This window comes from Amblyomma maculatum, chromosome 1 (genome assembly GCF_055883805.1).
Source record: "Amblyomma maculatum isolate TAMU_Amacu chromosome 1, ASM5588380v1, whole genome shotgun sequence".
Classification (NCBI taxonomy): domain Eukaryota; kingdom Metazoa; phylum Arthropoda; class Arachnida; order Ixodida; family Ixodidae; genus Amblyomma; species Amblyomma maculatum.
In genome coordinates this window covers 293,851,785-293,868,218 of record NC_139344.1, presented here as the reverse complement: position 1 = coordinate 293,868,218, position 16,434 = coordinate 293,851,785, and the positions used below count along the sequence as shown (strand labels likewise).

The following is a 16,434-nucleotide window of genomic DNA, read 5'->3' as shown; positions in this document are numbered from 1 at the left end:
GTGAAGACATATCCTCTTGTTGAAATGCTTGCTTGTGAACTGAGGCTCATGATCAACCCTTGTTTGGTTTTCTTTGATATTGCGTATACATATTCCGCTCATTCTAATGGGTGCTTATGCACACTTGCAACACTCTCGTGCATTGCATTTGCAGAAAAAGTATCCAAGAAGGAGTGGAGTTAATTAAAAATTAGGTGCTGTGCAAAAAGCAATCACCTTTATTAGTGTGTACAAAAAATTGATCAGTGTGTTCTCTTTTTCGTATAGCTTATGGGCCTCGTCCTATCAAGCTCCATTTGAGGACTGTTTTATATGTCAGCCTTTAGAGCAGCCGCAAATAATTTCATGCATGTAATTACCAGGTAGCTAAGAAAGCGCACTCTGTGTATATACAAGGAAGGTTTCGTGCATCAGTTTTGTATGGCCAATCTGCACTCACTTTCACTATTCACATGCGTCATTTATGACGCACTTGACAAGGTGATGTATGGATATGTCTGCAAAATCATTCATTTGTTTTACTGATATCTTTTTCTTAATGTACAATGTTTACTTCACTTTTACTTGAGCACATATCACACGTATGAAATGTCCTAGAACTAAATTTGATTGAGGCAAGACGGATAAAAGGCCCGTATGAAGGGCCATCAAGAAGTTGAGTTGAAAGGTGAGCTCATCTGAGTTTTATTTCGAGCACTGCCATAGATAAGCTGTTGATTTCAATATCTTTTTCATTTAATTGAACAACCCCTTGGTTGTTTAATATAGTAATAAAGCTAATTCTGGATCTGATGTGTGTATGTACAAGTATAACTACATCCATGCTCCTTTGGTAATTGGCTAGGTGTCATATGCAGGAAGAATAGTAGAAGGCAAAAACTGACGAGCCTATATTAAATTGTCGACGGCACTTTGAATGCGTTTCGCGGAGATTGGAAATGCATGGATTCTCTGGCACCGATCGCTAGAGCATGAAGGAAGTGCATGGTACGATGTGCTACAGTGCTGACACGCACCGCGGAACGCTGCAGAATCGGTTTTCCGGGGTTTTGTTTTTTTTTTTTTTTTGGGGTTCTACAAGTGCTGTGCTAGCGGGTTTCCATAGCACGAGCGAGGGTCGTCTGCTACTGAACCTTTTTACCTCGTTGCATGGTTTCGCCGGCAGGCGCCGTATGCAATCACAAAAGTATGCTTTCAATACAACCTTAATCAACTTTTATCTATTTGAGCCACTCGTGAAGAGGTACCCCAAGTAGCACACATTACATGGCCCACCGGGGGCCCGTATGGGCAAGTTGGGCTTGGGCAACCACAATAACACCCACGACGGCCCGCTTTAGGAATCAAGCGGGCAAGCCCAAATTGGGCTTGCCCCTGTTTTTTTCATTTGGGCATTATATACGCGTGGGGGGCTAACTGAGTAAATATTCCCACATCAGGCCCTCAAGGGTCCCGCTTGGGAAATTTTAGGGCCGATGCAAATGAAATTTGGGCTTTGTGTAGGAAGCGCATGGGCTGATCTAATTGGGGCTGCCCACTCAAAAGCCGAATAGGTCCCGCATGGGCCGCGGCGGGGCTAAATACGGGTATGCCCACACATTGCCTACATGGGACCCTTGAGGGGTACTTGAGGGAAGGTCAGATGAAAATCTGGAATGCATGCAGAAAATTCCTGGGCTGCCCCAAATAGGTTTGCCCACCAGAAACCTAGATAATTTCCGCGGGGGCGGTAGCGGGGCAGGCAATTGCTCCTTCCCACTTCTGTCTGCATAGGTCTCTTGCGGGGCAATTTAGGGCAGATGCGATACAAATGTGGGCCTAAAGCAAATAGAAGACGGGCTAGTCCGATTGGGGCTGCCCACGCAAAAACCGAATAGGTCCCGCATGGTTTGCGGCCGGCTGAAAAGCGACCGCACCGCCACGCTGCCCACACGGGTATTTCTTGGGGTACTTGCGGGAAAATGCAATATATATTCGTAGTCCATGCGGTAAAATCAAGATCAGCCCAATTGGGGCGGCCCATGAAATGCCGCAGTGGGCCCCAAATTAGCCGTAGGCGGGCTTACCGCTCTGAAACGTCTCCACCCTATATTTAAGGCACCACTTTATGTAAATCATGGTATACCGGCTACTAATTACCTCTCCTGGAGGTTTCACATAACTGTCCTAAGCATATATCTGCTATGAATAAAGACTATTTATTTTTACTCTAACAACTACGTTAATTATGCAGTGTCGACAGAAAATATGCAACAGTAACCGTTCCGCTTTACGAGTATGCACTGAACGACCTCCAAATGTTTCCTGCAGCATTACTATTCTACACGCACCACCGAAATAAATATTCAGACCAACATGTTGGGGTTGATGTGGGCCAGCCCACATTATTGTAGTGTTGGGAATAAATTTCTCTCATGTTACTGAGTGTCGCATACAAGCAAAAAAATAGCGCATAATGTTTCGCAATTGAATTCGGGCAGCCCCGAAAATGCCAGATTCAACCCATCAGGGCAGCACGTGGGCCAGCCCGAAACGAACTGGCTTTCGCAAATCCCGCGCCTGTATAATTCAGGTATTGGAGGGATTAATCGACTTAAAAATTAAAACCTTGATCAATGGGATGGCATTGCCTGCACAAATGTGGGGCCCATTAATGATTCTGGTGTGCTGCCCACATTCGTCTACCTGGGCTGAATGCGGGCAGCCCTATTTGGGCTGCCCACATGGATACAGATTCGGACCGATAGCGGCAGAATTGGGCAGCCCATGCGGGGCCCCTCTGGGTACGTGTTGCAAATCCCGCATAGGGCCCGTATGGGCTGCCCTCACGGGCCCAACGCGGGCCCCCACGTCAAAGCCCACTTTGTGCTACTTGAGGTCATTTTTCTTGTACCGGCAGTTCCCCTTGCATCCTCGTCTCGGCGCAAATGACGCTTTCAGCCTTCATAGAAAAGTTACATAGGTCGGCAAAATATGCTGTTAGAATATTGGGAATCGTTGTAATAAACAGTGTTAGAGAAAAATAATCAGAGCCATTACTTGTTGGAAACCCCTCGTATACGAGTCCATTGAAGGTTCGCTGTTGTGGGGGGCAGAAGGGGAAAGAGAACGCAGATATTGCAAGTCAGACGCAGCTGGAGGATCTCGCCTTAACTCTGCCATAAGATACTGACACGAGTGTGCAGACAACCTAATCAGTATAGACAAAATTTATCGCCTATATCTGTTTCCCCAAGCAGTCACTATTTCGTGCCAAGCATCTGCATGAATCAGCCGCACAGGAATACCACAGATAGTAGACTGCTCGCTTCAGACACAAATACTGCATTTTTGAGAGGTCACGACACAGGACAAGACGCGACTCAAGCGTGAGAGCGGCATATCGGAGGTCTTACCCCAAACTTTCTGCAGTAGATTCCTAGGTACCGGTAGTCGGTGACCTTGCTTGGTAAGGTGAGGAGTACCCGAGCGTTCTTGTAGGCCTTCAGGACCTGCATGCTGTGAAGAACCGTTTTTCTCGCCCACTTCACTTTCCGGAGAGCTTCCGGTGCACATTAGAACCTCACCTGCCGTTCTCGTCCGGAACATGATGGCCCTTGCCGTCAGGCTCCTGGCCGGTTCCAACCCAGAAAAAGGCCTCTGAAATTAAAGGAAGAACCCACAGAGCTCTCGCGGCGCAATCTGTTCGATACATACAGCGGCTCACCATTTGGTCGTTCCGTATATGTAGCCAACAGCCGTCACCTTTTCTTTGCAGACATGTTCTATGAAATCTAAAACCACGTTGTCTGTGATACCATAGGAGGTTGCCAGCGGGAATTGATTGTATTGCGCGGTGAACGTCAGAGCAATCATCTTTAAACATTCCCAGGAATAGGCAAGTAGCTTCGGTCATGTCCCCTGACATTCTCGCTGTCTGCTTTAAGGCTTCTTTTCTCCTAAAAGCCTTGAGGTACGCCCCTGGGACCTTATTGTACCGCCCAACGGCAGCCTAGGGCCTTTAACATGTGCCTCAGTAATACAGACAACACGGACCATTGCATTTTCGGGCCAAATATTTCTGAACGAGAGAAAAATAAAGGACACGTAACACACTCATCTTTTCCACGAATGGTTATATTGCGCTAAATCATACACGGACAAAAGAAGCAGTGGACAGGACGTGCGCAGACTCAAAACTGAATTTTAATGTATGAAAGATGACATATATACATTGAACAAAAAGACAACATCATGCCGCCCGGCCATCAAACGCCAATCAGCGCTATCATCACATGTTTGCGTCCAAATATGTCATTTCCCAATCTGCAAGTGCGACCTAAGGATCACTTATACACTGACATGCTCTCTGCTTGATAGTGTACTCGAAAAGCTCTTGTGTGCGGTGGTCCCTATGACGGTACAAAACCCTTGTCTTCTCTAGAAGGCATATCGTCTTAGTCTCCAATGTTTGCAGGCCCTACAATGTTTTGCCACGTTGGAATGTTCATCAGATAACCGGTTGTTAGAATGTTCCTGTAAACGCATATTAATACAACGTCCCGCCTGCCCAACATATACACGCCCACAGGAAAAAGGAATTTGGTACACCACAGCACAGACGTGGTGTACGTGTGCGCTGACTTTTGGTTTACATGGCAGACAAATGGACTACGAATAGGCTTGTCTTCAATTTTTCGCATCACATGTGCACATGAACGACCCATTTTCAAGGGTGCAGAAAACACAACATTGACCCCCATAACGCTGCGCCACATTCTTCAAATTGGGGGCCACCTTGTGCTTGTACGGTATCAGAGCCAATTTCTTCCTGTCCCTGTCAAAGGTTTTAGAACTGGGATTAAACTACATTTAAGCTTTCTAATCAATTTCTCGCATGCTGTCGCAATAGCAGAGCTCGGGTAACCAGCACTATTCAATCTAAATATCGGATGACCAACGCTCTCCACCACTGCATGATCGCAAGGTTTCTATAGGGAAGCATCATTGCTGAAAAGAACAATGTCATTCTTTACTGTTTTTGAATGCCCCGAGGAAAAGCTCCAGGGCGCTTTCATGGATCTAGAGCGAAAAACCCAACAAGTGCGGGCGGCTTCAAAGCGTAAGGGAATATCCAGGAAATGCAATTCATTTCCTTCGGGCAACTCAGCTGTAAAGTTTAAACTTAACCCGCAATACTTAAAAACCTTTTTACGTCACGAACGCGGTCCATCAGCCCTCTTTTGTTAACGAAAAGCAGGTAGGCGTCCACATAGCGAAACGCGAGAACCACATTCCCGTCTAGTCTGTCACATATGGCCCTATCAACGCTTGACAAAAAAATGTTGCTATGGGCGGGTACTACCCTGGAACCAATACAGACTCCAGATCTTTGGATGAAACGCTGGCCTTGCCAGGAAAAGTATGTAGACGACAAATATATAGACAACAGCTCCAAAATAGCTTCTACAGAAATACCGCACCGAAGAATAATCCTCTGCTCGTCATTATGTTACGTTACACTTCTTAACAGCAATCATAAGTTCTGGTTGGGGTATTGCATAAAAGATGTCTTCAACATCAATGCTGAACGCAAGGCAACCGCCTGGGTTACTGTCCTTAAGGTATTGTACCACTGTCTCGGAATTAGGCATCAGAAACGGATCTTCGAGGTCCAGTGTGAAGAGGTTCCCCTGCAGAAATGCCGACACAAGATCCTGCCGCGTTCCCCTTCCTGAAGCGATTGAGCGCAACGGTAAGTGCTGTTTGTGTCTTTATAGAGAAAAAGAGCTGAAGTTCCAAGCCTGTGGTGTTTTTTACACTGGTAACTAAGCGGCTGAGGTTCAGGCCCTCTAGAAAAGCTAAGGCACGATTTTTAACCATATTACTTTCAACGGAAGCAGGATTGAAGTTCTTCTCCAGCGCTGCACCAGTGTAAAAAAAGCCACAAGCTTCGAACTTCAGCTCTTTTTCTCTATAAAAGCACATAAACCACACTTACTGTTGCGTTCAATCGTTTCAGAGAGGGGAACGTGGCAATATGTTGTGTCGTAATTTCTGCAAGGGGACCTCTCCACACTGGACCTCGAAGATTCGTTTTTGGTGCCTAATTCCGAGACAGTGGTACAATACCTTAAGGACAGTAACGCAGGCGGTTGCCTTGCATTCAGCATCGATGTTGAATACTCCTTTTATGCAATACCCCAACTAGAACTTATGATTGCTGTAAAGAAGTGTATTACGTAACATAATGACGAGCAGAGGATTATTCTTCGGTGCGGTATTTCTGTAGAAGCTTTTTTGGAAGTGTCTATATATTTGTGGTCTACATACGTTTCCTGGTGAGGTCAGCAATTCATCCAGAAATCTGGAGTCTGTATTGGTTCCAGGGTATCACCCACCCTTAGCAACATGTTTTTGTCAAAGGTTGATAGGGCCATATGTGACAGACTAGACGGGAATGTGGTTCGCGCGTTTCGCTATGTGGACGACTACCTGCTTTTCGTTAACAAAAAAAGGCAGATGAACAGCATTCGTGACGTAAAGAGGTTTTTAAGGAATGCGGGTTAGGTTTAAACTTTACAACTGAGTTGCCCGAAGGAAATGACTTGCATTTCTTGGATATTCCCTTACGCTTCGAAGCCGCCCGCACTTGTTGGTTTTTTCGCTCTAGATCCATGAAAGCGCCCTGGAGCTTTTCTTCGGGGCATTCAAAAACAGTAAAGAATTACATTGTTCTTTTCAGTATTGATGCTTCCCGACAAAAATCTTGCGACCATGCAGTGGTGGAGAGCGTTGGTCATCAAATAATTAGATTGAATAGTGCTCCCGAGCTCTGTGATTGCTCCAGCATGCGAGAAATCGATTAGAAAGGTTAAATGTAGTTTTAATCCCAGTTCTAAAACCTTTGACAGGGACAGGAAGAAATTGGCTCTGATACCGTACAAGCACAAGGTGGCCCCCAATTTGAAGAATGTGGCGCAGCGTTATGGGGGTCAATGTTGATGTTTTCTGCACCCTTGAAAATGGGTCGTTCATGTGCACGTGTGATGCGAAAAATTGAAGACAAGCCTATTCGTAGTCCATTTGTCTGCCATGTAAACCAAAAGTCAGCGCACACGTACACCACGTCTGCGCTGTGGTGTACCAAATTCCTTTTTCCTGTGGGCGTGTATATGTTGGGCAGGCGGGACGTTGTATTAATATGCGTTTACAAGAACATTCTAACAACCGGTCATCTGATGAGCATTCCAACGTGGCAAAACATTGTAGGGCCTGCAAACAAGAGACTAAGAAGGCATGCCTTCTAGAGAAGACAAGGGTTTTGTACCGTCATAGGGACCGCCGCACACAAGAGCTTTTCGAGTACACTATTAAGCAGAGAGCATGTCGGTGTATAAGTGATCCTTAGGTCGCACTTGCAGATTGGGAAATGACATATTTGGACGCAAACATGTGATGATAGCGCTGATTGGCGTTTGATGGCCGGGCGGCATGATGTTGTCTTTTTGTTCAATGTATATATGTCATCTTTCATACATTAAAATTCAGTTTTGAGTCTGCGCACGTCCTGTCCACTGCTTCTTTTGTCCGTGTATTTTTAGCGCAATATCCCGCTTCGTGTAAATGATAAATGTTAACCAACTAGCCCAGTACTACGTAACACGCTGCAGACAGGGACTCAGCCAACTACTATTTGCCAAGGATACTGGTATAGCCACTGCCTTCCTTCGTGATCCGCAGCGGCGGCCGCTCTAGACGCGTTTTTTTCCGATACCTCGCTCACTATTAAAACCGGAGCTTAACGGATGCTGCTTCGCCGTTTCGGCCAACTGTCACAAGGCCAACCAATATAAGAGCACAGAAGACTTTTGCATTATTTAGAAGCACCGTCCAGGAATGATGCTTGGTTCCAGTCGTTTCATAATTGATACTCTAAATAGAATCAGGCATGATAAAAACGACGCATATATTAGAGGCACCGTAGCGTCTCTCGTAAATTACACAGCGCAAGCATATTTGGGGCATTTATAAATAATGTGCGTTTCGTTTAGTCAGCTAAGTTTCTTTGAGAAGCATTCTCTAGTTAGGCTAATTACTTGCAGTTGCTTAATGTTCACCCTCATCAAGAAAACCTGAAATGCATTCTCTTGGTTAAAGTCAAAATTAACGGACATGTGAGTTGTGAGCCAAGTTTTTAACTGTGTTTTTTTGTTCTCCAGAGAGGTGATAACGAAAATTGAATCTTGCCAGTGCATGTCTTAACTAGCTATTCGTAAGGCGGCAAACAACGAACAAACTAGGAAGCCTTTTTATGAGTGTGACCGCCATATCAACGCACGCAAATTTCGGCCCAGAAAAGAAGTATTTTCCTCAATATAGCACAAGCCTTCAGTAGTCAACTCTTAGCGGCAACAAAAGCGGCGAGACAAAAGGCGTTGTGGGCGCTCCGACAGAGATTAGGTACTCGTGCACCTTCGGCCTCGTCGTGGACAACGCACCTGGGCCTTCTCCATCGTAGTTGAGATCTGTGATAATGACACTGTTTTCGCTGGCGGCGTATACTGTGCCGGTGAAGCCGTGTGCATTTGTCTTGACTGAGCCGATCAGCTTGCCGTAGTACGCACCCGTGGTTCCTGCAAAGAGGAGGAGCGCAACAGAGCAAACTACTTTGATAGCAAGCGCAGATCTGCCTCAAATGAATTGTTATGTCTCTGTGTTTGTACACCGGGGAAAGTTTTCATTTCTTCTTTCAATAAACAGGAACAACGACTACGTGGTTGGGCATAACGTGCCCTAAACTTTGTTGCGAATTGGTGTTTCGGGATGGCACGAAGCTCGTTGGGAAACGTGCTATTACGACCTCCTCTGCTGCCATGCAGCAGCTTGGGCCCGCGCGCTTGTTAGTGAAACCACGTGGCCATGGTTGCTGTTTAGCGCAGTCGGCGGAAGCCAGTGAATTTAAAAGTAAGAAACGATGGGGTGTTCACCGCTTTATATAGTATCGCCTGATAAGTGGCTCCGCAGGCACGTTTACTTTTTCGGCGAAACAGATACGACGACAGCCTAATATAGTACCGCCAAATTCGACAGGGCGATAGTGTCCCGTCTTTGCCAAAAGTAACCAGGCAGCGTGGTTTGCTTTTCGCTTGTATTCTAAAGCCAACATGGATTCCTAGAGGATCACAACTTGTGAAGAAGTGAGGACAGGAGCTCGCCTTTAAAATCAGAAATATGGGCACCAGTGAACAGAATTTGGACCGGCGCGATTGATCAGCAAAGGCTCTCCGCGCAAGCAAAATCGGCTATCAAACTCATACGAATGCTATCAGGCGAGAGAAGAATCTAACAACTTGCGCCCTTCTGCAAAAAAAGTAATTTCTATTGTCATTAGTTTAAAGGAGGTGCAACAAGGCCTTATTCTGCTTTTATGTTTTTTTTTTTTTTTTTTTTTTTTGCTAACAACGAATTTTGTCAACGTCAGACAGGTGTCTTTTTTGCGTCTGAGTTCCCTTGCACTATTTGACGGAATTCGTTTGCGGACATTATTTATCCAGCCTTCTGCGTTTCGCAAAAATTGCAGAGCTATAGAGCATTCAGAACATTGGTTTCGGTCATCACATGAGTGCACCAGTATGTTCACCGCCATTACCACAGATGCGCTGAAAGGCCTGTTGCAGAGTCCCATTGACTAAAGTTTCCGGTACTTGTTCTCGCGCCGTCATGTTATGTCGCCTTCCAGGGCCGTTATAAGATCGCAGAAGCCAATCGCTGTCGAAACTGGAAACTGCGCTCACTCGTCGCGAGCAGACAAAAGTCCAATTGGCGGCGCTGCGTGGCAGTTCGTACCTCGCACAAGCACGTGACATTCGTGCTATGCGAAACCAATATGCATAGTACTCTCGCTGCTGCAGGGAACCTAATGTGCCTTTTTACCGACTTGGCACCCGTGACAGCAAAGGGTCAAGACTGCCGCGGACAGAGTGGCGCTATACATCCATCCTGCTGCACGGTGCCGAACTGCCCCGTGACTTAAGTATGTGTTCTTAACTAGCGAAAGCTCAACAATAGCCACCGCAGTCGAGACGACGATGCCGCCTTGCATGCCGTTCTTCTGTATGTATGCAGGTATTTCATTGCTCAAAACAGTAGTCACCACGAGAACCGCACCTTTAAGAGGGAACAACTATTTCGATCATAACGCGAGCGCTTTCTAAGTCGACCAGCATTCCAATCATATTTCTGCTATTGGTAAAATATTTAGGGGAATCCCTCAAGGCAGAGTAAATTTCTAATTTACCTTTTCTCCTTTATGTTTCTGCTATCGGGCAGTTCTGTAAATCACCTCAACTACCTCTGACCGACAGTTAGTGAATGGTCGGTGGCACAGTACGTTTCCGCAAGACGGCATTGATCGCAAGACTGCGCGAGAAAGGCAGGGGCGCTCCGTGTCTGGGCAGCCAGTAGTCTCTAATTGCGGGCCCGCCAAGAGTGGGTCACGGCAACTTTCCCCAAGGACTCTTGCCGGACCTCGCCCCGTCCTGCGAAGGTCTACCAGCAGGCAGACACATTTTGCGGACCGAGGTCAAGATCACACACATATCCGGTCCGTTAGACCACCAAGCCCAGCGTTGGCCAGCTTTCTACTGTTTACCGTTAGCTATGCACGTCCCCCGTGCCGCCCACTGCAAAGGACGGTGTCGCAACCAGACGGAGAAAGGCTCGGAAAAAACCCGTTCCTCCGGCGCGTACCTTGCGGGCCGAGGGCGACGCACACGAGCAGCAGCACGCCGATCCGGCCGGCCATCACTCCGCCAACAGGTAAATGGGCTGCGGCCGCGCCAGGGCGACCCTTTTTGTGCTGAGACCGCCGGCGCCCTCTGGCGGTGCAGGCAGGAAAACGTCCGAACAGAGACGGCGGGCCGCGTCACCACATCCGCCGCGTGACGTCCGATGCCGCATGGCGATAATCAAACGGACGGAGGCCAAACATGGCATGGGTCCGTGTCTGAAGCACGTTTCTTTTATCTGCCCGCCCTAACGTCAGTTGGTGACCGTGTGCATCATTTTTCGTGGTTGATTTTGCACGACCGTTTCAGCTCCAGGACTTTCTTTTTTGTAGAAAACAATATGGTCTGGGCTCAATTGATTTGCGCTTGTATATATACCATCATGACAGGCACGACTGCTCTGGATTGCCGCTCACGCGTCACTCCATTTGGCATAGATTGAAGGTATGAATAAATTCGAGTACGCGTGGTTCATAAGTTCAATAAGTATACAACGGCTATCGAGTCGGGTGAATTTACTGCACTTGAGCTGAGTGGCACAACACGACTTGCACGACTGTTTGAATCCATTATTAGCCCATTCAGTTACAAAAGTGATTCGCTACGTCGTCACAACTGTCCTGCCGGAAACCCACCAGTGCACAGGATTTCACGTGTGAATGCCCGTCACGGTGTGCAAGTAGAGAGCGTCGGTTTCCCTCCGGTCTTTATCGAGGGCCCATTCGGGTCGCTAGCAAATACAGGAAAACGGAAGGGGCAGCTTCTTTATGCGATGCATAGGAAAGGAGACAATAGCAATTACACAAAGGGAAGCATATGTTCATCAGCGTGACGTAATAATATAGCCATGGAGATAATGGTTTAAAAATATAAAAAAGGGGATGGGAGACACTTTCTTTAGGTTATGAATCGTAAGCTGCCACCCCAAATGTGAACCAAGCCTGCGTGGCCTAGAAGATTGATTGTGATTCCACCTGAAATGAGAAATACCGGAGTCCAAGTTTGTTACCATGTTGCACAATTAAACCATTTCAGAATCGGCCATGTCAGCAGCAAGCTACCAACTGGCACTGGCTGGCACTCTGAAATATAGGTCCCACGCAACATAAATACCGAAGAGAATCCGTTGCTTGGTCAGTAGAGCACCGAGCGCGAAATTTACAGGTCGTGGGTTCGGATCCCACCAGCGACACGTATTCTGTTTTCTAATGCATGATCGCTAGCCTTTCTAGCCTTTAGCTTCCTTAAGCTTAAGTCTAAATGAAGGTTCCTTTACTTTCTCGTAGGTGCACTTGAAGGCGTGCAAGGAATAAGTTTCGAGAAGTCAGTGAGATCAAGCGGTCGAGGGCAAGAACACTAGCTATAATCGACGACAGGAGAAAAGGTGATAGAGGTCGTTGAAGAAAAACTCAACCTCCGTTTTCCAAGTTGCTTTCACTAGATAAATCGCGTTCATAAAGGAGCAAGAAGACGATGACTGATGTAAATTCTGAGGATGGCGCGAAAGGGACGAAGACAAAGAAGGAACACGAAAACAACAGTACAGGCGAAAGGCGTGTTCTTTCATTCTCCTCGTCCCTTTCGCGCCGTCCTCAGAATCAACATCAGCTATGAACCAACTAGCCCAAACCAAAGTACTTCTTAAGATGATGACACTCTCTAGGAAATATACCATTGTTGCTGTCACCCGTTAATAATTATGGGGGTATTATTAACGATGCGCCCTTAACGGTGCGCACACTCCCAGACACCCTTAGAGTGAGTGGGGGTAGCTGTTCCGGTCGCAAAGGAGATGCCCTCGACCTTTGTGGCAAGCTCAGCCGGAATTCAACTACCTTGTAGTGACAGAAGGGGGTGGTCGTTTGGTGCCCAGCGGTCGCCGGTTCAAGTCAGAGTAAGGGTCGGAGTCAGAAGTAACAAACAAAACACAATTTATGTACAGCAAGAGACGATACAGAGGAATACACAAGATCACTTGAAATACACAGACGAGAGGTTCACAGAATACAAACGCTAAGCATGCAACTACAGAATGATTCAATAACACAGGCTTTACAACAGATCAAACACGAGAGAGTTACATAAACAAACACCAAATTGTTCACCGGGCACTGTTGCAGTCCGACGCCTCAAGAGTCACGATGTGGCCGCCATACGAGACGAGCGCCGCTCCCTTGAAAGTCCGTGGGCTTGCCAGCAGCGGGTGATCCCCGGGAGTCCAGCCGAAGCACAGGCGAACACGTCGCAAAGCACTGACGAACTGACTGACTGACTGACTGACTGACTCAACAAGCGGCGCGGTCGCTTTAAATAGGGCGCGCCGCGCCTGTTTATTAGCACGCGTCAAAGCTAGCGCGCACACACACTTAGCTTCGCTAGTTATAGCGCTCTCTCTTCCTCCTGTCGAGCCGCGCGTCGCCATTGGCCAGGTCCCATAGAAGATGCTGGAATTTTCTGGCTGATTCCAGTCCGATGAACCACTGTCCACCCCGGACAATGGGAAAGAGGGTCACGGCAACGCGTGCAAAGCTACGCGCTCTCCCGCGCGGGGAAGGGGGCTTTTCTCTCCATGCCTTCCACGCGACGCCGTGCGGGCCTCGCGCCGTACCGGCTTGATGAAAATGGGCGCCGATTTCGTGACACTGCCCCTCCCTTAAAGAATATTGTCCCACAATATTCGCAACAACCACGAACATCGCGCGCACATGCATGCGCTCACAAATATTTGGGGCAAATGACCATATCACACACATTGCACAAATTTCACAAACTGTAATAACCCATTACAAAATTCACACATCAATGCCATGATGTTCACAAACATAGCACCACACTGTCGTCAGATACACATAAGAATCAACAACACACAGCTCTTCAAATGCGAAGCGCACAAACCTAAATTTCCGAGCGTAATTCTAACCCGCGATCAGTGCGTGACACGCTTCTGTCCGCCAGGGATTCTGCTTTCGCTCTAGTCTCTCGCATTTGAGACGCTTCTATGTTTTTCGATCGGGCTACTGAAAATTCCCTGAGGCAAGACTTATCCTCTTGCAAATCACACAACCAATGTGTGCCGATAATTGCCCCTACAACCAGTAACGCCGACGGATACACAGGAACCTGTGCCAACGCGCACAGACCAACAAAAAAAGTCACTGTAATAGTGTTCTTTCCTAGGCACCGGTATTCCTTCCGCTGAAGGTGACATATCCCAAGTAACGCCCCCATAAGTAGGACGAACCCTTGGGCTACCTGCATCAACGACAGCCTAGGCATTTCTGGCTTAATTTCCTGAGTCGTCTCTTTCTTTTCGATTTCCTCCTGAGAGGCTTCCTTTTGTTTCTTCATGTCTCGAGGCTTTTCTTCCGGCTTCTCATGGCCTTGCTTTCCTCGCCTTGCCTTTTTCTTTTTAGATTCCTTGCAGCGCACAGGCGCGGGACTTTGATCAGGATCCGGGAAATGTTGCGCCCTTGATATTTCCCAACACCAAATCGTAGATAGGGCGTTCCATGCACAGGGCTGTCAGTTTTCCAGAATAGTATGGCGTCTGCACTTCTAATTTTGCCTCAGGGAGTAATTGGATTGAGCCGTCAATTAGCCTCACAGGGCATTTCTCGCCAGTTAGATCATTCTCATGAATCAAACTGCGTCTAACGATTACGGCACTGCTACCTGTATCTCGTAGCACAGAAACTGATTTTCCTTTTATCTTTCCCCTCGAAACCGGCATCCGATTCACCGCAGATCCAGGTTGTGCATGTACTACGGCGTTCACCACCCGGATTTTCTTGTCCTTCCGATTAACCACCTTCTCTGCTTCCTCCTCCTCTAGGTCGTGCACCACACGGACTTTCCTGCCGTTCTTAAGCTCAACAAAGCCATCGGCATCTTCTTCCTCCAGGCGACATTCCGACTCTGACAGAGTCCTCGCGCATGCCGCCTGCGGAGCTGCCTTGTCAGCGTCGGGACACGACATCGCTTTGTGGCCCTTCTGTCCGCATTTCCAACACGAGGATGGATTGTTGGTTGCGAGTTTGCGGCAGTTAGGTGCGATATGGCCTAGTTGTCCGCAGAGATAACACCTCGGGGTTGACTTCACGCTAAGTTGTGTCTGCCGGAATTCGGGCTTTCGAGGGGTTTCAGAATTTACAATTTTGCTCAAATTTTCGCCTCCCTGGGCTTCCAAATACTGGTCTGCGAGCTCCATCATTTCATCCATTGTATGTGCCTTTCTTTCTTTTAAATAAAGTGACAAACCAGGGTGACAGCTGCCCAGGAATTGCTCCTTAATTAGGAGTTCCCGAAGTGCGCCATACTCTAGTTAGATTTTTGAGAGTTCAGTCCAGCGGTCGAAATAATGACTCAGTCGCGCAACATACTGTGTTGCCGTTTCACCGTCCATAGGTTTCCCAGTCCTGAACTTCTCACGAAACCCATCCGTCGTAAATCTAAACCTTTTAAGTAATGCAACTTTCACTTTGTGATAGCTGCCTGCATCCTCAGGAGGCAGTCTTCCAAACACACTTAATGCTTTGCCGCTAAGGCAAGTGCTCAAGATGGTAGCACATTCACTGTCTGTCCAATTTGCATTTATGGCGATCCTTTCGACACGCAAGAGGAACGCGTCGAGATCGTCTCTTCTCTCGTCGTATTTCGGAATCAATTTACTTGCGTCTATCCGCAAGCTGCTATGTCATTCACTGCAGCTATGCACTTCAGCTAAACCGTTGCTGTTCCCGGAGTTTTGGAGCTGAAGTTTCATAGTCAGTAATTCCTTTTCTCGCTGAAATTCCTCTTCCCGCTCCCTTCGAGCCCTCTCTCGTTCCTTTTCTTCTCTCTCTCTTTCTTCTTTTTCTCTCTGGCTAACCCATTTGCGCAGTTCGGCACCGGACAACCCCAGCTGGGTGCCAGCCTCTACCAACTCTTTCAGATTCATATCTGAAGCGCGAACCGTCTGGGTGTAGCCTAAACACTGCTTAGCGAACTTCGCCTAAACGCTTCCGCGAGGCACTACCTCCCGCTATCGCTCTGCTGCTACACAGTTTACGAGCTCTACGTAAACTCTTCTAACTCGTTCTCCGTCCTCTGAGCTTGAATGCACTAAACGTCCTGTCGCGGACGCCAGATTAATTGTCACCCGTTAATAATTATGGGGGTATTATTAACGATGCGCCCTTAACGGTGCGCACACTCCCAGACACCCTTAGAGTGAGTGGGGGTAGCTGTTCCGGTCGCAAAGGAGATGCCCTCGACCTGCGTGGCAAGCTCAGCCGGAATTCAACTACCTTGTAGTGACAGAAGGGGGTGGTCGTTTGGTGCCCAGCGGTCGCCGGTTCAAGTCAGAGTAAGGGTCGGAGTCAGAAGTAACAAACAAAACACAATTTATGTACAGCAAGAGACGATACAGAGGAATACACAAGATCACTTGAAATACACAGACGAGAGGTTCACAGAATACAAACGCTAAGCATGCAACTACAGAATGATTCAATAACACAGGCTTTACAACAGATCAAACACGAGAGAGTTACATAAACAAACACCAAATTGTTCACCGGGCACTGTTGCAGTCCGACGCCTCAAGAGTCACGATGTGGCCGCCATACGAGACGAGCGCCGCTCCCTTGAAAGTCCGTGGGCTTGCCAGCAGCGGGTGATCCCCGGG

General features: G+C 47.6%; 1 protein-coding gene across 1 annotated transcript in view; it reads right to left on the bottom strand.

Moving 5' to 3' along the window:
- The window catches only part of LOC146206819 (protein Skeletor, isoforms B/C-like), a 64,376-nt gene extending 53,535 nt beyond the window's left edge, over positions 1–10,841 (bottom strand). Inside the window, exons 1-4 of the mRNA XM_084591582.1 lie at positions 10,732–10,841; positions 8,481–8,615; positions 3,567–3,639; positions 3,396–3,498 (exon numbers count right to left, since the gene is read on the bottom strand). Of these exons, the coding sequence (XP_084447708.1) occupies positions 3,396–3,498; positions 3,567–3,639; positions 8,481–8,615; positions 10,732–10,786 (366 nt within the window). The 5' untranslated portion in view covers positions 10,787–10,841. The remainder of the gene's footprint in view (positions 1–3,395; positions 3,499–3,566; positions 3,640–8,480; positions 8,616–10,731) is intronic.
- Between the last annotated feature and the right edge of the window lie 5,593 nt (positions 10,842–16,434).